Below are 17,887 nucleotides of genomic sequence, written 5' to 3'. Positions count from 1 at the left end.
TGTGAAAGATTTTTTATTTTGGATGAAGCCAATTTATTAACATGAAAATATTTACATTGTTTTATCTTATTTTAGTATATCATTTATATTTGATGTGGTTTTATTATGTCAATTGGATCCTTGCGTGTGAGCTGATGAGAGGGATATGAACAGGAATGAAGGAGTTAATTCAAAGAACAGATGTTTTTAATCAGAGATGGTGAACAAAGACTTGTAAGAATTTCTCCAAAATCTCCATTGAATCCAGGGGAGCCAAAAAGGACCAAGACACGCCTATATGCCATCTCAGCCAATTGTAATATGACATTTGTGAATTGTAGTACAACCTACTTTTGTTATTGATAAAAACTGTCTGGTCTGTGAACGGGCAGAGATTTCAGAGACTGAAATTGAGCAGTGATAATATTATCACAGCGCAAGCTTTTCTTTTGTAAATAAACAATGATATAATTTTATTCTTAAAGTTTCTTTAGCTGAAGAACTTAAATTATTACTTTAACACTTTCAATCAATGCAAAATATAGGAACAATTGGTCATTTTTTAAAATGAAGAATCAAAAACAGAACACAGACCAATTATGATTCATTATGTCATATTTATTGATATCCAAATTGATATATTGTCATTTTCATATATGCATTTAATGACTCTTTTTTTTTTTAGCTTGTTTTAAGCTGTATTTAATATGTGGTTTACTATACAGTAACCTGAATGCAGTGCACATGTACATAAATATATATCAATGTGCTGTGTATTCCAAACTTAAGGTTGGTGTCATATTAGTGTTTCTGAAGGTCATATATTTACAGCCAGAAAAATAGTCGCCAGGAGCCTATTTAGTGATGCACAGCTTTTAATTGGAAACACTGTTTCCCAGTCACACGGATGATCATACATAGCTTAGAAACTGAATACACCTTATGACACTGACATTCAAGGTTATTTATTTAGGCTTCAGAGTGGTAAAAGTGACCTATTAATTTAAAAGGTAATTAACATGCATTTTTGATTATCTATTCTATTTGAAAGACTAAGGGTTATATTTATTAAAATGCGAGTTTGAAAAAGTGGAGATATTACCTATATCAACCAATCAGATTCTAGTTATCATTTATTTAGTACATTCTACAAAATGACAGCTAGAATCTGATTGGTTGCTACAGGCAGCATCTCCACTTTTTCAAGCTCGCCGTCTAGTAAATATACCCCCTAGAGTGGAGCTTCACTACTTCGGGGTGTGGTTTAGTAGACGGGAGAGGGGTTGGGTGGATCGGGTAGGGCTTTGGGTGGATCAGGGAACAGTCTAATATGTTAGGTGGTACAGAGGTGGATATACCAGACTGGATGCACACTTTAAAGAAATGAAAACCTGGAGCAAATAAGGAAAGAGAACCAGTGCCGTGCGTGTGACCTATGCTCCTGCTAATGGAAGGGGAAATGTGATATAATATAGTTGGTGTTAAAGTGCAATCTTTTGCCTCTATTTACTAAAACTTTAGCGTGCACAATATTAAACTAATTAAAAGGCCAAAGGGACTGTAAACATAAGCATGGAAAGTTTACATGCAGTAGTTTTGGAGAAATCATTGATGGTAAACACTTCACTGTGTATGCATGACCTCACAAAGAGCCAACAGAGGCACCAATATCAGGTTCTGAGAGGCAGAAAGTTGTCGAAAAGATCATTTTCTTGCTGTCAAAAAGGTAAATGAATAGTTTCCACATTATTGGTATGTCTAATATTTGTCCTTTATAGCAAACACTCTGTATATAAATATTGATGGTAGTGTGTGAGAATAAGGAGAAAACTGTCATTTCAGCTGTTACCCCAGGCAGCAAAATTACTAACCACAACTCTGATAAAACATTATCCCATGACAGATAATGGAGCGTTGTCTGTGGAGTTCAACTTAAGATCACCGGAACACCCAGATAAAGGTTTGACTGCTTCAACATTGAATCAAACTTTATTTTTATAACCTTTTGCAAGTGGAACAAATTTCTATTATGTACAGTGCAAGTCTTACTGCTTATTATAGCTAAATATTGAACACTATGGACCTGATTCATTAAGGCAAGTAAAGCAAAAAAAAAGGAGTAACTTTGCACCTTGGCAAAACCATGTTGTATTAAAGGGGGAGGTAAATTTAAAATATGATGGCAGACTAATAGTTGGGGTAGGGCATGTCCTAGATCAACTTTAAATTTCAGAGTACGTATAAAGTTATCAAGTATTTGTGTGCTACATGAAAAACCAGCCAATATTTAACGTATGTGCCAAATAATAAACTAATTTGCACCCCTTGCATTGTAATTTGGTTTTGTCCAGGAGAAAACTTACTCCTTTTTTTTAAGCTTACTTTCCTTAATATCTCAGGCCCTATAAGTATGGAGAGCCACTGGGATATTCCACCTTCACACCTTTAGGGCAAAATGCCCAAACACTGTATTTTACAGTGATTAAGATATAGGAAATATGTGAGCATTACTTTCCTATTTAAAAAAAACAGGTGGCATGTGATTGGGCATTGGCTGAGGTTAGCCAATCATTTGCCATCCACTCAGACTCTGGGCCTGATTCATTAAGGATCTTAACTTGAGAAACTTCTTATTCAAGTCTCCTGGACAAAACCATGTTACAATGCAAGGGGTGCAAATTAGTATTCTGTTTTTCACATAAGTTAAATACTGACTGTTTTTTCATGTAACACACAAATATCAATTGTAAATTTCAGTGTACAAATAAGCTATCAAGTATTTGTGTGCTACATGAAAAAACAGTCAGTATTTAACTTATGTGCAAAACAGAATACTAATTTGCACCCCTTGCATTGTAACGTGGTTTTGTCCAAGAAACTTAAATAAGAAGTTTCTTAAGTTAAGATCCTTAATGAATCAGGCCCAGATAGAGGAAATCTGTCAGATCAATAACTAGGCTTCAAACCACAAGGTGGAAAAACCCTTTAAATCCACCCCCACTTATGTCACCGTGTTATAAATTACAGTTTTTTATGACAGCAATTTGCAACATTTTTTTTAACTGAGACTTTTTAACGAAAATTGTCTTCAATATACTCACAAAAAGACTAGAATTTTTGACAATGTGTATATACAACAATATTGTCTCAATAAAAAGATTCCTCCAGCATCATTTACAGTATTTCATCACAACCTATCTAATAATGTTAGACAGTAACACGGGTACAGTAGTGTTTGAGTGTACAAGGCAGTATTCCTTTGTTCAGCTGATGAAACTCTACAAGCTGTGTGAGATCTGTAAATCTTGTGTGTCCTTCATCTAACGTATAAAACAGTTCTCCTCCATCTTCCATCTGTTAGACAGGTGGGAAAAATAGAAAAGTTAATTTACTAAAGATATATGCACATAAGTACAGTAAGCCTTGCCTTAAAAAACATACTTTAATTGATAAGCCCAATTGCCAATAAAATTACTTCAAAGTATTGTTACAAAGTTGTCTTCTGGTGGAGAGTAAGACTATATTTAAATTGTTTCTAGCATATCTACTTGTGTGCTAGAAAACTCAACCAACATGTATTGTGAGACTGGAAAGGCATTAGTGAGAACTTTAACATCTTTCTCCGGTCCATAATCACTACAATAGAACTCGATAGGTAGCCCAACTATTGTTTGTTTTTTACTATATTTTATTATTGCAGAGCTCTGCAAAAGAACTAACCCTTAGAGGCAGATTCAGTTGGCAGCGATGTTCCTCAGAACATTGCAGGCGCGTTTTTACCATTACTACGGTAAAAATGAACGCTCATTTTTGCTCGCACTTCTATGGGGCGCAAGCAAAAATGAGGGTGATTTCTGTAAAAAAAAATCTGTACGAGGTGCCTGGCGGCCGTTCCGGAGGCACCTCATGTGTATTGTTTTTTACATTTGAATCTACCCCTTAGAGATGTAAAGACGCTTACAAAGTTAAATGTTGTTTTTCAACCATAAGGCAATATAAAATTAAATGAATGAAGTATTGCTTGCCAAATAGAATTAACATAGATATGCAGTTAAAAAAGTGTTGCTTAATATACATCCCAAAAAAATAAAAAAATCCATAAATAAATGAAAGTATTTACAAAGCATTATTTGGCGCACTTTGGGCCTGATTCATTAAGTAATGTAAGTCGATTTACATGGCGCAATTTGCATATTTTTACTCTGCGCATGCGCAAAACTGAAACATACGCCAAAGAATTGCTTAATTCATGTTTGCATGTAAATGACACAAACAACAACTGAATTCATGAACGGAATGGGTCAGAGAAGGTAGTATGTACATAGTTAATGTACGGTAAGAGGGTGCTAAGGTTGATTGCACACAGTAGCGTCCGATTCAAGGTGTGGGCATCTCTAAGGTATGTGTGCCACACCAACTGTAAAAAGTAATTTTTTATACAGTACGCATTGAGGAAAACATCTCGATAAATGTATTTGGTGAGAAAAAAAAAAATATATATTTTTTTTCAATGTCTTTTTCTTAATGACTATAATATTATTAACGCGTAGCAATAGTTTAATTCTTTTTTTCTGTGTGGTCTGCCGGGACTTTATATTGCACTTATGTATTGTACATATCCTGCTGTCAGGACTGTGTGCTGAATGGAGCTACTTGCTGGTATTAACGCAACTGCACAAGCAGGTGCGGAGTCCAACGCACCCCTGGTATTCACCAGGGATTTCCGCAAGGAGGTTTGGGCTTGGCTGAAAGAGATGCGTAGGTCGCTGTTCTCCGAGACAGTTACCATCGAAGTAGTGGTGGTGATGGGAAAAATGATTGGACAGTTTGGGTCAAGCCAATCGAGACAGGAGGTACAAAGGGGAATCTAGAGAATGGTCAGGAAAAGCCTAGGGTCACACCAGGTGAGCCAAAACATAGCCAAAACAAGTAGTCAGAAAACAAGCAGTGGCAAAATGCCAAAGGGAACAAGAATGCAGGATACAGGGAGTACAAGCGCAAGACAATTATACAGGAACACTGGAGGCAGGATAAGACCTGATACTCTGGAACATTAATGGAGCCAGAGTCAGGTTTATATAGAGGCTGGGAACTCCTGATAGGCTGGGGGAGGTTTGGGCGGTCAGTGATGACACTGACTGCCGACAGGTGCAGAGAGAAGCGTCCCTAGCAACAGGAAGTGCTTTCTTTAGGTATGCACCCAACTGCCCGGGGGAACCCTGTCTATGTTGCCAGCCAGGATGTGACAGGTGGCCGTCCCGACACCACAGAGGAGATACAGGGCCAGCGCCTGACACCTGCAGTGTGTTGTGTCTATGTCAATACAGCAAGTGTGTATATGTAGAGCGAACCTACACCTGTATGCAACAAGAGACATTTCTCTAGACATGTTTGTAGCATAATACGGACGGACGCATGACGGAATTAAGTGCGTTTTTTTTAAAAAAAAGCACATTACGTTCGGTTTGCACGACTTAATAAAGCAGTCTTTTTATAAAAAAGGCATGAAATTGCAAGCCGATAAGATCAGTGGCTAAAAATGTGTATGAACTAGGCCATACCAGATTTTGGCAGTGAATAACCTTTTTGAATTTTTAAATATTAGGGGGCAAATTTATCAAACTTTCTAAAAAGGAAATGTTGCTCATAGCAACCAATCAGATTTTAGCTATCATTTATCTTGTACATTCTAGACAATGATAGTTAGAATCTGATTGGTCACTATGGGTTGCCCATAGCAACCTATCAGAATTTAGCTATCATTTATTTAGTACATTCTAGAAAATGGTAGCTAGAATCTGTTTGAGTTTGAGATGAGACTAATTAGATCTCTCAGGTATTCTGCCTGGCAAGACACCTAAGTAGGAAATTGAACTCCAAATATTTCCTGTCTCTTTGTGGGAAAAGTGGACAATAGAAAGAAAAACCAAAAGACACAAGTGGGTTAAAAACTTTTTAAGCAATCACTTTAAATAATATTACAGCACATACATTATTTGTTAGTAATAGTTTATTATTTATATTTTTGTGCATATGTCAGTGGTTAATAAGCTCCATATTGGTTTATATTACCAATTATAAATCACATATTTTATTATCTTATTCAAAAAGAAGTTTTGTGTTTTTTCAAATTCTCCCAAATAGCGTAACCATTGCTATTATTATATTATATTATTATTATTATTATTATTATTATTATTATTATAATTATGATTATGATTAGGGAAGTGAGGTGGGTTAGAAATAGATAAGGGGCATAACCTTCCACTGTGGAATTATACTGGTTGTTAAAGAATAGTTATGGAAAAATAAATAATTTCTGTTATAAGAAGCTCTCACTCCACTTTCTGCTGTATTTTTTTGTGCCAACCAGACATAGGTATTTACTAGTACATTTTTCTACAACTAGATTTCATGCTGGCTGCACTACTGAGGCCATTCAAGGGCATTTGTTTTTAATAAATTACTTTTTTAGACTTTCTATGAAATCCTCTTAACCGCTTGTTCTTAATCTGTTCCTCCCCCAGTTGGGCCCCAATGAAGATGATAGATCCTTTGTTGGGAATAGTCATCCCAAAGTGGCTAGAATTAATACTTCAAAGGCTTTGCTTTGGCTGGTTTGACTGTAATCATCTTTTCCCTCTGCTGCTGAGCCGGTAACACTTGCAATTGCTCCTTGCACTGCTCTACAGAGCATCTGTTGCCACCATCTTGTAATCCCGTTTCCCTGGGGATGGTAGTAGGGTGTTATCCTCAGCTCCTTAGTACCCTTGGATAGACCGCCCACTAATAGTCATTATCTCTCTCACATAAGGATCCTGTGGGTGGAATCAGATAACATGTGTCTCTGCACATGCAGGCAGATGTCTTGTAGATACAGTAAGTATGGCACTGTACAGCTACCAGTGATAAAATGAATTGGTCTTAGGCTACAAGTTGTCCAATTAGTAGTCACCCGGTCTTCTCACCGGCTATAGAACCTCTTTTGGTGGAGGGGCATCTCTCTCACTTGTTGCCTCTTCTACACTGTGACCTCCACACTCACTGTTTACATGTTTCCACTCTATGACTCCCTCTTGGCTTCATCACAACTCCCCCTAGGGAAATGCCAAACAGGGGTTATCTCTGATTGGCTCTCTGAGTAAGCACCCATGTAATTCTCATGTGGGCTCTGCTGCTACCCTCCATTCAGGGGCAGGCTGGGCTGGGGGGCAACTGCCCCCCAGGTCGGGCTCATAGTAGGCGATCTTAGGCTGGGTCACTGGGCCACCTGCATTTTTTTCCTTTAAAATAGGCTGCCGAGTTGAGTCTTGCTCCCCGGGTTAAAATTTGCCAGCCCTCCCCTGCAGTTCATTCCACTGCAGCTCATTCCTTTGCGACCTCACAAAAGCATCACCCCCCCCGCGCCCTTACTCGCATGTCACAGGGCACATAGCACTCCCCCTTAAGCCTCTGGGGGTAGGGCCTGATTAAAGATTCCGGCCGCCCTAGGCTAATACGTTCATAGCACCCCTTCACCTTATAGGTGAGGCTAAAGGTAAAAACAAATTTGCTTATAATTTAAAATCTGGCTTGCATAACCCCCCCCCCACCCCCACCAATGTTTACTGTTGAGTATTTTCCAAAATCATCCCCACTTGTCTTTGTAAAAGGGTCACAGCAATCTGCGTCATTCATTTAATTTTCACTAAAATAATACCTGTAAAGCAGAACGGAGGCTTGAAATAGCACTACTGAGGGTGAAGATGTGAAGGGGGAGGGGGCTATCATGTCTGCACCTGTCTCTATACTTGTCTGTCCTACTCGCTTATCCTCAAGCGTCCGCTTGAGGATGACTCATTGTCTTTAGCTTTTACCATGAGAATACGCAAAGATTAAAACTTTACTAAATTATTATTATTATTATTATTATCGTTTATTTGTAAGGCGCCACAAGGTTTCCGCAGCGCCGTACATGGTACAAACAGTAGACTATACAGGGTAAGACAGTACAGAACAATAAACACAAAGTACCAGTACTTCAGAAACTCCAGGCAGGCAGATACAGTAGAGATGGAGTGGAAGAACAGGTATGGAGACAGGAGGGAAGATGGGCCCTGCTCATACTAGCTTACATCCTAAGGGAGGGTAAACAGAATCAGGTACATAAGGGAGCCAGTGAAGCAACGGGGAGAGAGAAAGGGGGCAGGGGAGAACCAGAAGAGGTGAGAGGTTAAGTGGATGGTTGGTAGGCCTTAAGGAACAGGTGAGTTTTAAGAGCCCGCTTGGAGGAGCACAGATTGGGTGAGAGACGAATGGAGCAAGGGAGGTCGTTCCAGTGAAGGGGGGCAGCACGGGAGAAGTCTTGGATTCTAGAGTGGGAAGAGGTGATCAGAGTGGAGGAGAGGCGGCGATCATTGGCTGAGCGCAGGGAGCGGGCGGGAGTGTGAATGGAGAGTAGGTTAGAGATGTAAGGGGCAGTAGACTGAGAGAGAGCCTTGTAAGTGGTGGTGAGGAGTTTGAAAAAGATTCTGTAGGGAAAGGGGAGCCAGTGTAAGGAAAGACAGAGAGGGGAGGCAGAGGAGGAGCGGCGTGAGAGGAAGATGAGTCTCAATGTTTGGATGAGTCTAAATGTTTCTTTCCTGGTTTATTTTTACTTTGGATAACAACTAACAACTATTCTTATGTTTTAAAATTAATTTCAGTTTATACAACTCCATGTCATAATTTTGCACCCCCAAAAAAAAATCTTGAAACCTAAGCTGTAGCCTAGTCAGCCCATTGCAGTTGTGAAACTACAAGTCGATAGATAGATAGATAGATAGATAGATAGATAGATAGATAGATAGATAAAAAATATTATAACTTATTGCAAACAGTAAAGTCATTAAATTCCAAAATTATTAATTAAATATTGTTTTTTACTTTAATCTATCCAAAATTGAATAGGGTTTTATTTACATGACTACAGATATAGGAAGTGTTAATAACACCCAGCATGTCGGGATGTTATTGAGTCGTGCCTTTTCTGAATTACACTTTCACATTTGGATACTATAACGTAATTGTTTAAATCAGCATAACTGATTATTATTATTATTATTATTATTATTATTATTATTATTATCTGTTATTTATAAATCACCAATATATCACAAACTGCTGTACATTAAGGGGATCATCATACAAATAAACAACAGATAATGACATGAAATTGAAGGTAAAGATGGCCCAGCCCAAAAGAGCTTACAATCAAAATGTAAATGACAGTGTGCCTCCCTCCGTTAAATGAATAATGAGTACCAGTGCTTATAGTCTAGTCAGCTTACCCCCATCTGGGTATCCAGCACTAGGCTAGTCCAGGTTAGGCTGGTCACACTATAACAGGGAGACCCAGAGCATGGGTTATAATGTGAGCCAGCCCAAGCATAGTCAGCACAGGGCTGTGTTACGTAGGCAAATAAGGCCTGCAAAAAATATGGGCAATCTCAAAGCCCAGTGCTGAATAGCCCCATGGCTGGTGGGAGTTGGGGGTAATAAGTGAAAAATATTAGTTCAGTGTCTGGGACTACAGGTCCTACCTAGTACCTGGTAAAACAAACAAAAACAAAATGAGCACAGGCGGCCAACAACAATTGTGGTCACAAACAAAGGATAGGGAGGACAACAGACAAGGATAAATGATGACAAGCAGAGGTCAAGGCTGGTGGTAGGTAACAATAGTCAAAAACAAGCAGGGTCTATAACAAGCAGACGTCAAAACAATATGGAACATGAACGGCTAGGCAAGCTAATGCTTTTACAAACAGCGAGTGAATGATGCGGAAAGCCTGCTAAACCCACCAGTAACCAATCCCAACAGCGTATCAGTCCAGCCATCATAGCGCTGATCAGGAAATGTACATCATCTGAGTCAGAGAAATGGCAAGGCAACCAATGTAACCAGTTTAAAGAGGCTGAGCTGCAGTCAAACACCTTTGTCTGCCACTGTTCCTATCCCAACCTCTGTCCATAATCCGGACATACTGCTTGCTATAAGTTACTAAACATTTGCACTTATGCAAATTATTAGCAAATAAGCCCCAATATGTCAATGAAATGGTTTGGCGGATGATGCATTGAAATGCCACACTCCATATATTTATAAACAATAAACTGGCAAATATGATACACATTACTTACTGGAGCAATCTGAAAATGCTTTATCCTCTGTCCGTAACACATAGAAAGTACAAATGATTTGGGAGTACTTTGGCTGTCCCGGACCAAAAATACTCTAGAATAAAACAAATACAGATAAAAAGCATGTTAAGCACAAAATAATCTTACAAATGAACAAAGACTAATGGATACAAAACATGGTTCTGTAATTTAGCATCACTATTTTTAGATTAAAACTTCCATTTGGTATTTTGAAAGTGCAATATTTTCTTATTTTTTTTTAATAATGGGAATAATGCACTCCCCAATGCAAAATATAAGGATATTAGAAATTACTAAGTGACGGTACAAAAACACAAGGTCAACGGCCAAGTGATTTAATCAAGATCACATAACTCCGTGGTGGCTTATAATATCCTTTACATTCCGTCATGGAACACTTTCAAAATTAATTAAGTAAAAGAAATGACATTCCCACTCTCCAAATGTGTTCTATTTCAAAAGAAGTGACATCCCTAGGCTGCAAATAATTAATGACAACACTACTCACAAAGATGCAAGGTCCACATGTATCTATACACAAAATGCCAACAAAAAAAATCTAAAAATGAAAAATTAATAAAAAATATCAATGATTACTAGAAATAGCTAGCAAAATAGTTGCGTGTATACTATTGAATTAGAAAATGTTGCAGGTACACTTTACTAATAAGGGTAAAAGGTAAATGAGTGAAAATGTAATTTTGTGGAGGAACAGGCCTCTTCTAAGGGGTAAAGTTCCGGTATTGCGTTCTGCTGTAGCTTCGCCATTACACGGCATGCCATTCCACACCGGATTCACATTTTGCAGATTTTCTAGTCTATGACTAGAGCTGGGACTGCAACAGTCCATTAATTCTGCTTGTGGTTTGGTTAGGGAAGGACTTTGAAGGCTTAAAGCCAAAATTTTCCTGGCAAAATATTTCGCTACCAAATGCAGAATGAGGTCAATATTCTGCCGAACAGTTTTGAGCATTTCACTCATCTCTAGTACAAAGACGTATAATGTCATATGTGCATGTTTTTTGTACTTGACCATTTTTTTATGGTCTGGTCGACCTATAAGGCTGGAATTGAATAGTGCTATACAGCATTTAGAAAGCTTTCAGAAAATCAGATGGGATTTATAAATAGAACTCTCTCTGGCTTAGAAGAAGAAAGATATAATGCTGAAAAGTATGATTATGCTTTCAAAGAAACTTCAATGACTTGAGTATTGATTCATCTCTATAGGTCCAAGCTGTCAAGTTTGTGTAGTACACCAGCTGACTTGGTCTGCATAAGAACTGAACTTCAAAATGTCTCTCTGATCCAGATATAAAAACATTAACTCAGACTGTAAAGTGTACTGTATTATCCACCAATGAACGTTTAACAAAAAATGTCTATTTCTGGGAGATTTATGTGTATTTTAAAAACACTTTCAAATATATTGGTATAAAAATATGAAATGGGTCCTAAATAATAAATAATACAATGAATTAAATGTAACGTAACAACAGCAAAGGAAAATAAACTTACCCGTTTACAAGTCCTTGTTGAAGTATCAGTTTCTGAGCTTCATCTCTTGATATTTTGTGGTGGAACCAGGGTTGTGACAAATGGATAGCTAAACATATAATAATGAATAACTGCTTATTAATAGACAGGAAAATATATTTTATCTGCTAGAACACTAGAATCACTAGAACAATAGCCAACTTTTTTTGTAAAGCGTATTTAATGACTAAATGAAAATACTTTATGCCATATGTGATATAACCCATAGCAGCCAATCAGATCTTACCTTTCATTGTCATTATATCTGATTGGCTACCTAATTTGTACCATGTTACTAAATATACTTTATGTATATTTTTTTAACTAATTGCTATAGCTACAGTATATCTTTATTTTAACAAGTATGGGTACATTTCAGTCCCAGAGTATGTTTTCTATCATAATTTCAGGAATAAACTTTTTATTTTATAGCATGGTACATCTGTTTATAATGTTTATAATGCCCAAATAGTCTTTTTCGCTATTATACTTTTCTGCACAGTCCTAAGAACACAGTAACTCAACTCATATTATAACAATTGATTTACAATTACCTTTTGCCTTGGTTTGTCCATGGAAATATACATTAACATTGATTATTTTTTATAATTTACAATTTGATCTTATTTTTTACTGTCAATGTACCTTTACATATAAAAGTACACTTACACTTTTTTTTATTTCTTCTGTGTGCTTGACTAAAAGAAATAATGTAGTTTAATGTATAATAATCATGTTGCAGGATTTTACTTAGCTTCTGTAAAAGGATTACTAGCTCTACCCCTGGAGACTTTACCATGTATTAGAGAGCAATTGTTTTAGTATTTGTCCTGTAATACACCTATTCTCAAAACTCCCCTGTTAATTTTATTCACTTGTGACAATCCTCTCACAATTAAATATCTGGTGAGTGTGGCCTTAAACGATTGTAAGTAGGGTCTCAGTGTGAGTGTGAGCAAATAAGAAGAACCAGAAATATAAGATAGAAGGCAAAGGTGAGACACAAATAATCCTGTAAACTTGCTCATAGCTTGCACAGAGAAATAAAATAAACTGCGTATAACATATATATTCCATATACAAAAGGTATACTTAAGTAAATCTCTGTAGGATGATTGGTCATGCTGAACCTGATGCATTGTATACTATCTAAAAAAGAATTTATCTTATCTTATATTTTGATTTGACCTAAGAATGCAGCTTGTGAAATTGTTTCAGAGTTTATTACTTTTATTATGAATAATGCTTTCAAATATCTTATTCAATTTACGTAACAATAGAGTACAATTTGGTGACATAGTCTTTAGCCTCCTACTTTGCTTTTAAATGTAAATTTCATACAGAGACATGCAATTTCCTTAGCAAAGATGAATACACATATTATACAGTAAAGGTTCGCTAGGGTCACTAACACTGTCTTCACATGAGAGGCACCATCATGGGAGTCAATACGTTGCTCTTATGGGCATATAGATGTAGAAAAATATAACAATGGAAACATGTTAACTAAAATTACTGTACACATTTTCCTTGTACTATGTTTCCATTCGACATAGTCTTCTATTTGCTATTATTATTATTATTATTATTATTATGCCAATTATTAACCTTTATTTATATAGCTCTGATCCTATTATGCAATCCTGTACCGAGACTATGTAATCATTCACATCATTCCCTGCAGCAAAGGAGCTTACAATCTAAATTTTTCCGACCCACACTAGGGTCCATTTTATGAGAAGCAAATTAAATAGGGTGGTATTTTGCCTAAAACCACTTCTGCACTGTGGGAGAAGCACAGAGCTCTCAGAGAAAACCCAAACACAGGGAGAATATACAAACTCTACACAGAAAGGCCTCTGGTCATAACCGAGCACTGAAGATACTGTAAAGGGCACAAAGAGAGAAAGTAAAGCATACACAAAGAGAATAGGAAAAGCACACTAAGAAAAGCAACTTAAAAGGATAGCAAGATAAAGATCAGCAAACATGTAAAAAACAAAATCAGAGCAGCAACATACAAGGTAGAGTGTGGAACTGGAAGTGTGAGTGGTTCATTGTTATTGCATTGTATCCTCCTATGTGTATTGTGTGTAAAACTTTACATGTGCTGTCTTTACACTCTTAAATATATATTGTGAGTAAAGGTTAATCTGTCATATATTGTATTTGTGGGTTATCTATAAACAGTACAGGTGTCTATAGTACAGTATCATTACGTTGACTTTCTGTATTAAGGAGTAGAATAGATTGCAGTATGCTCCTATTTCACAAAGTCATTATTAATTAGATATAATTTATGTGTCTGATATGTAATCTGGGATCTGGACATCTGAGGTTGTAAAAAGGTTAAAACTAGTCTCACTTTGAATTATAAAAATTAATAATTTCAAGTAATTCTAGAGTAAAATTGTTAATATTGCAAGTTTTGCCCCCCATGGACCTACATCAACAGAGAGGTGATACGATGTCATTCTGATGTCATTGCTTAGATTGAGTCATCACTTCAGGGCCATTAGGGAAATATGTGTATTATAAGGAATAATGCACCACTGTCTGTATGTATATATATATATATATATATATATATATATATATATATATTGTGGCAAGAGCCCGCTACTGCAGAAGCACATGCGAACAACTTCTTCCTTTTTATGGTGCTTTATTGTCAGGATGGTAAATATTTTGACACCGTATACTTGCCCAGCAATCATGTAGACCCTAAACGCTAGCTATACATAGACCAGCTCTCTCTCAGGACCAGCCAGCTATCCCAGCGTTGGTCTCTCTGAACAAATGAAACAAACAAGCTTTTATACATGGTGCTCCTCCCCCAGCCTTAGCTTGATGGACAGGTGACACACCCACCTTCCCTTTAAAAGAAAACACCCATCACTGGCTCTGTTTGCACAACCAGACACGCCCTGTCTGTTTGCTGAGAGGAATGATTTCAGATCATGTAAGTTTAACCAAATTTAAACTATTGCTTTTCATACATAAGTCTTCACTCTAGGTGCATTACTGGACAAATGTTTGACTCTACTTCCCTGCTTTCTCTGTATATTGCCAGCTAAATGCCTTCTTTTGTTACAATATATATATATATATATATACATACATATACATAAATATGCAATCACAGAACTCTTCAGTGACTATATTGAAATTACAATGCTACAGTAGGGCTTTGCATTATCCCAATCATGAATATGTATAACTTAGTACTAACAAAAAATTCTGTAAAAGTTTTAATTCAGGATTCTAGTTTAAACATACCAAAGTTCATTGTTGAATTCTGAGAAGTTGTGGGGATGCTATGGGAACTGATACGTCCACAGCTTTTCCTCTGTTTAAAAAAGGACAAACAAACAAAATATGGTCATATAAAATGTAAATACTATATACTTTAGTCCAGGGGATAAATGTATCAAACAGCGCTTTTTGCAACTCGCCCATATTCGCTAAATTGTAATCTAAATCTAAAACGGCAATGCGTTTAAAGGTAATATTTGCCTTTAAATGCATTGCCGCTTTAAATTTAGCTGTAAAGCTCGCTAAATATCGGTGAGTTGCAAAAAGCGCTGTTTAATACATTTAGCCCCAGGTGTTTATCAATGTGTTATTAATGTGACGCTATGTATACATTAGTTGTAAATACCAAAACTTGCATGTTTTGGCGGTTTATAATATAAAATTGGCTGCAGTGGATATAAAATCAAAGGATTTTTTTTTGTAAACAACTTTTCTTGATGTAGATTTGCCAATAAATTTGCAAGACACATAACTTTTACCAATAAGGCAAATAAAAGCAAACTAAACTGTGAGAGATTGGTCCATCTCTAGCCTTAAAGCTGATCGTAGTACAGACAATGTCATACAATACCCGAGCAATGTAGATATCATACACACCCGCCATAACAATCCTTCTTGTAGAGCAACAGACAACACTTCTGTTGGATTCTCAATAACTCTGCTTTTATGGCCTGAGAAATCCATTGCCACTAGTGAGTTTTCTGATATGCTCCTCTGCAAATACAGAAAAATATGTTATCAACATAACTTACAGAAGCAGCATCCTTTTTCAATGCTAAGGCAGTGATGGGCAACATGTGGCACTCCTAGGCTTCACCTCTGGCTCCTAGCTACTCCCCAGGTTATTGTCAGGTTTTTATCATAGCTATTCACACCATACTTGCCAACTTTTCCTCGTTGGCTTCAGAGAGATCCCGGGGGAGGTGGGCATGCGGGAGGGAGAGGGGGGGCTTGACGAATCGCATTCCTTTGGCCTTCTTTTGGCCTTCAGTCGTAGGTATAATCATTATAGAGTCCAGATTGGTTAGAAAATTCTCCAGTGTGTACCTACTCTAAGACTAAAGCTGGGTACACAATACACAGTTTTCATCCAATAATCGGCTCAATCAGCCGACATACGACCGCTCATTCAAAAGTCGGGTCAGTGTGTACAGTTACACGATGGTCGAAAGTCTGCCCCAAGTGGACGATTGTCGCCTCATTTGGTTGGTCGTACCGTTAAATATTTTCGTTCCAATCTCGATTCCATTGTGTAGTGTGTATAAGTTTCCAACCGATCCACAACAGTGAGTATGAAATTACAGTCATTGCTCACGACAACATGGCTGTAAAAAGTCGCTATAGGGACGTCCGTTCTTCCCTTTATCGTCCTAAACAAGGCTAGTGTATATGCAGTCCATGGACTGAGCGATCGGACCATCGATCGCATGTAAAATCAATCGGTATAAAAAGCTGGTGGAAAATTCTGTAGTGTGTACCCAGCTTTAGTCAGTATATGCTGCCAATTTATTACTTTCACATTTATAAATAGAACAATGCAATGCTCAAACATCCTTTAAAACAATGATAAACATAGGTTACAATTACCATGTGTCACAGCCAGATAGTCTCTTCTAATCAAACATTTGTTCCTGTCACTGACAAGCAGGAGCAGTAGCCGTCCACTGGGCTGAAGCCATGAGTGTGAGTAGGGAGCTGCACCTGAGGGGTGGCATTCCTAGGTTGGGGGGTCTGATGGATTTGGGTGCCTGGTACTAGCTTTAGCATTAATTAAATAAATCCTATCCCATGTGCTGGCAAGAGAATGCTCACTGTGCTTCTGAGATACTTTGTATATTCAAAGTAATATTACAGCTTTCAGTGTGGTCTCCTGATTAGCTGTGAATTATCAAATCACAACTAATTTAAATAATAGTTGACACATTTCCACAGATGGAAAGGGGAATAGTTTAATACCTGATTTTACCAAGAATGGTATGTGTACATTGAAATTAGTATTTCAATCAGGCTGCACTATTAATATTTTTAAATCAGGTATACTTTAACATATGGCCTCATTGTTTAAAAACAAGGTACAATAATTCTGAATTAAAAATACATCTCTATGATGATATCATGAAGGAAATTTCTTCCAGCTATTTACCTGTTTTTAAAACTACTCATCAATGACTCTTGGAAATTGAGAATACTTAAATAATATTCAAATAATAAAGTTGTTAAAAACTTTCAGAAGATACAAATGAGCAAACAAATACTATTTTATGTATAATAGTTATTTATTATAAAAGCAAGACATACATACCATAGCTGACAAATTTTGAGTGTTTGGAACACTTTTTTGGTGAGGTCTTAAGTAATTTTGATAAATCTGTTTTCCATGCTGAAAATTAATATTGATATAATATGAGAAAGATGTTATACATCATTTATACAACGTCTAAGGTTGAATAGGGTCTGATTCATGTTCAGACGTTCGTGTTTTAAAAAATAGCACGCAAGGTGTGATTAGTCCAGACCATATTCTAATCCAAACGTTTATCAAGATACATTTCCACTTGAATCTAAGGGGTATATTTACTAAACTGCAGGTTTAAAAAAGTAGAGATGTTGCCTATAGCAACCAATCAGATTCTAGTTGTCAGTTATTAAGTACATTCTACTAAATGATAGCTAGAATCTGATTGGTTGTTATAGGCAACATCTCCACTTTTTCAAACCCGCAGTTTAGTAAATATATACCCCTTGGTGTAAGTACACTCTGTCTAAACGTTTACACACAGAACCGACTGAAGTGTATGCAAAAGGGTATGTGCATGATATAAGGTCAAATCAGAAAACATAAAAAAATTATATTATTAATTAACTCTTAACAGTA

At 36.9% G+C, this 17,887-nt stretch overlaps 1 protein-coding gene across 3 annotated transcripts in view; it reads right to left on the bottom strand.

Annotated features, from left to right (window-relative positions):
* Positions 1 to 1,949: 1,949 nt before the first annotated feature.
* Positions 1,950 to 17,887, bottom strand: part of GRB14 (growth factor receptor bound protein 14) — a 42,979-nt gene continuing 27,041 nt past the window's right edge. For all 3 annotated transcript variants that reach the window (XM_075180741.1, XM_075180740.1, XM_075180742.1), the window contains 6 exons: positions 17,315 to 17,392; positions 15,610 to 15,726; positions 14,977 to 15,046; positions 11,680 to 11,767; positions 10,141 to 10,234; positions 1,950 to 3,333 (listed from right to left, as the gene is read on the bottom strand). In XM_075180741.1, coding sequence (XP_075036842.1) covers positions 3,187 to 3,333; positions 10,141 to 10,234; positions 11,680 to 11,767; positions 14,977 to 15,046; positions 15,610 to 15,726; positions 17,315 to 17,392 — 594 coding nt within the window. In that variant the 3' untranslated portion in view covers positions 1,950 to 3,186. The remainder of the gene's footprint in view (positions 3,334 to 10,140; positions 10,235 to 11,679; positions 11,768 to 14,976; positions 15,047 to 15,609; positions 15,727 to 17,314; positions 17,393 to 17,887) is intronic.

The sequence above is a fragment of the Mixophyes fleayi genome, chromosome 7 (genome assembly GCF_038048845.1).
Source record: "Mixophyes fleayi isolate aMixFle1 chromosome 7, aMixFle1.hap1, whole genome shotgun sequence".
Lineage (NCBI taxonomy): Eukaryota > Metazoa > Chordata > Amphibia > Anura > Limnodynastidae > Mixophyes > Mixophyes fleayi.
The sequence above is the reverse complement of the archived record's forward strand: the minus strand, read 5'-3'. Positions and strand labels throughout refer to the sequence as shown.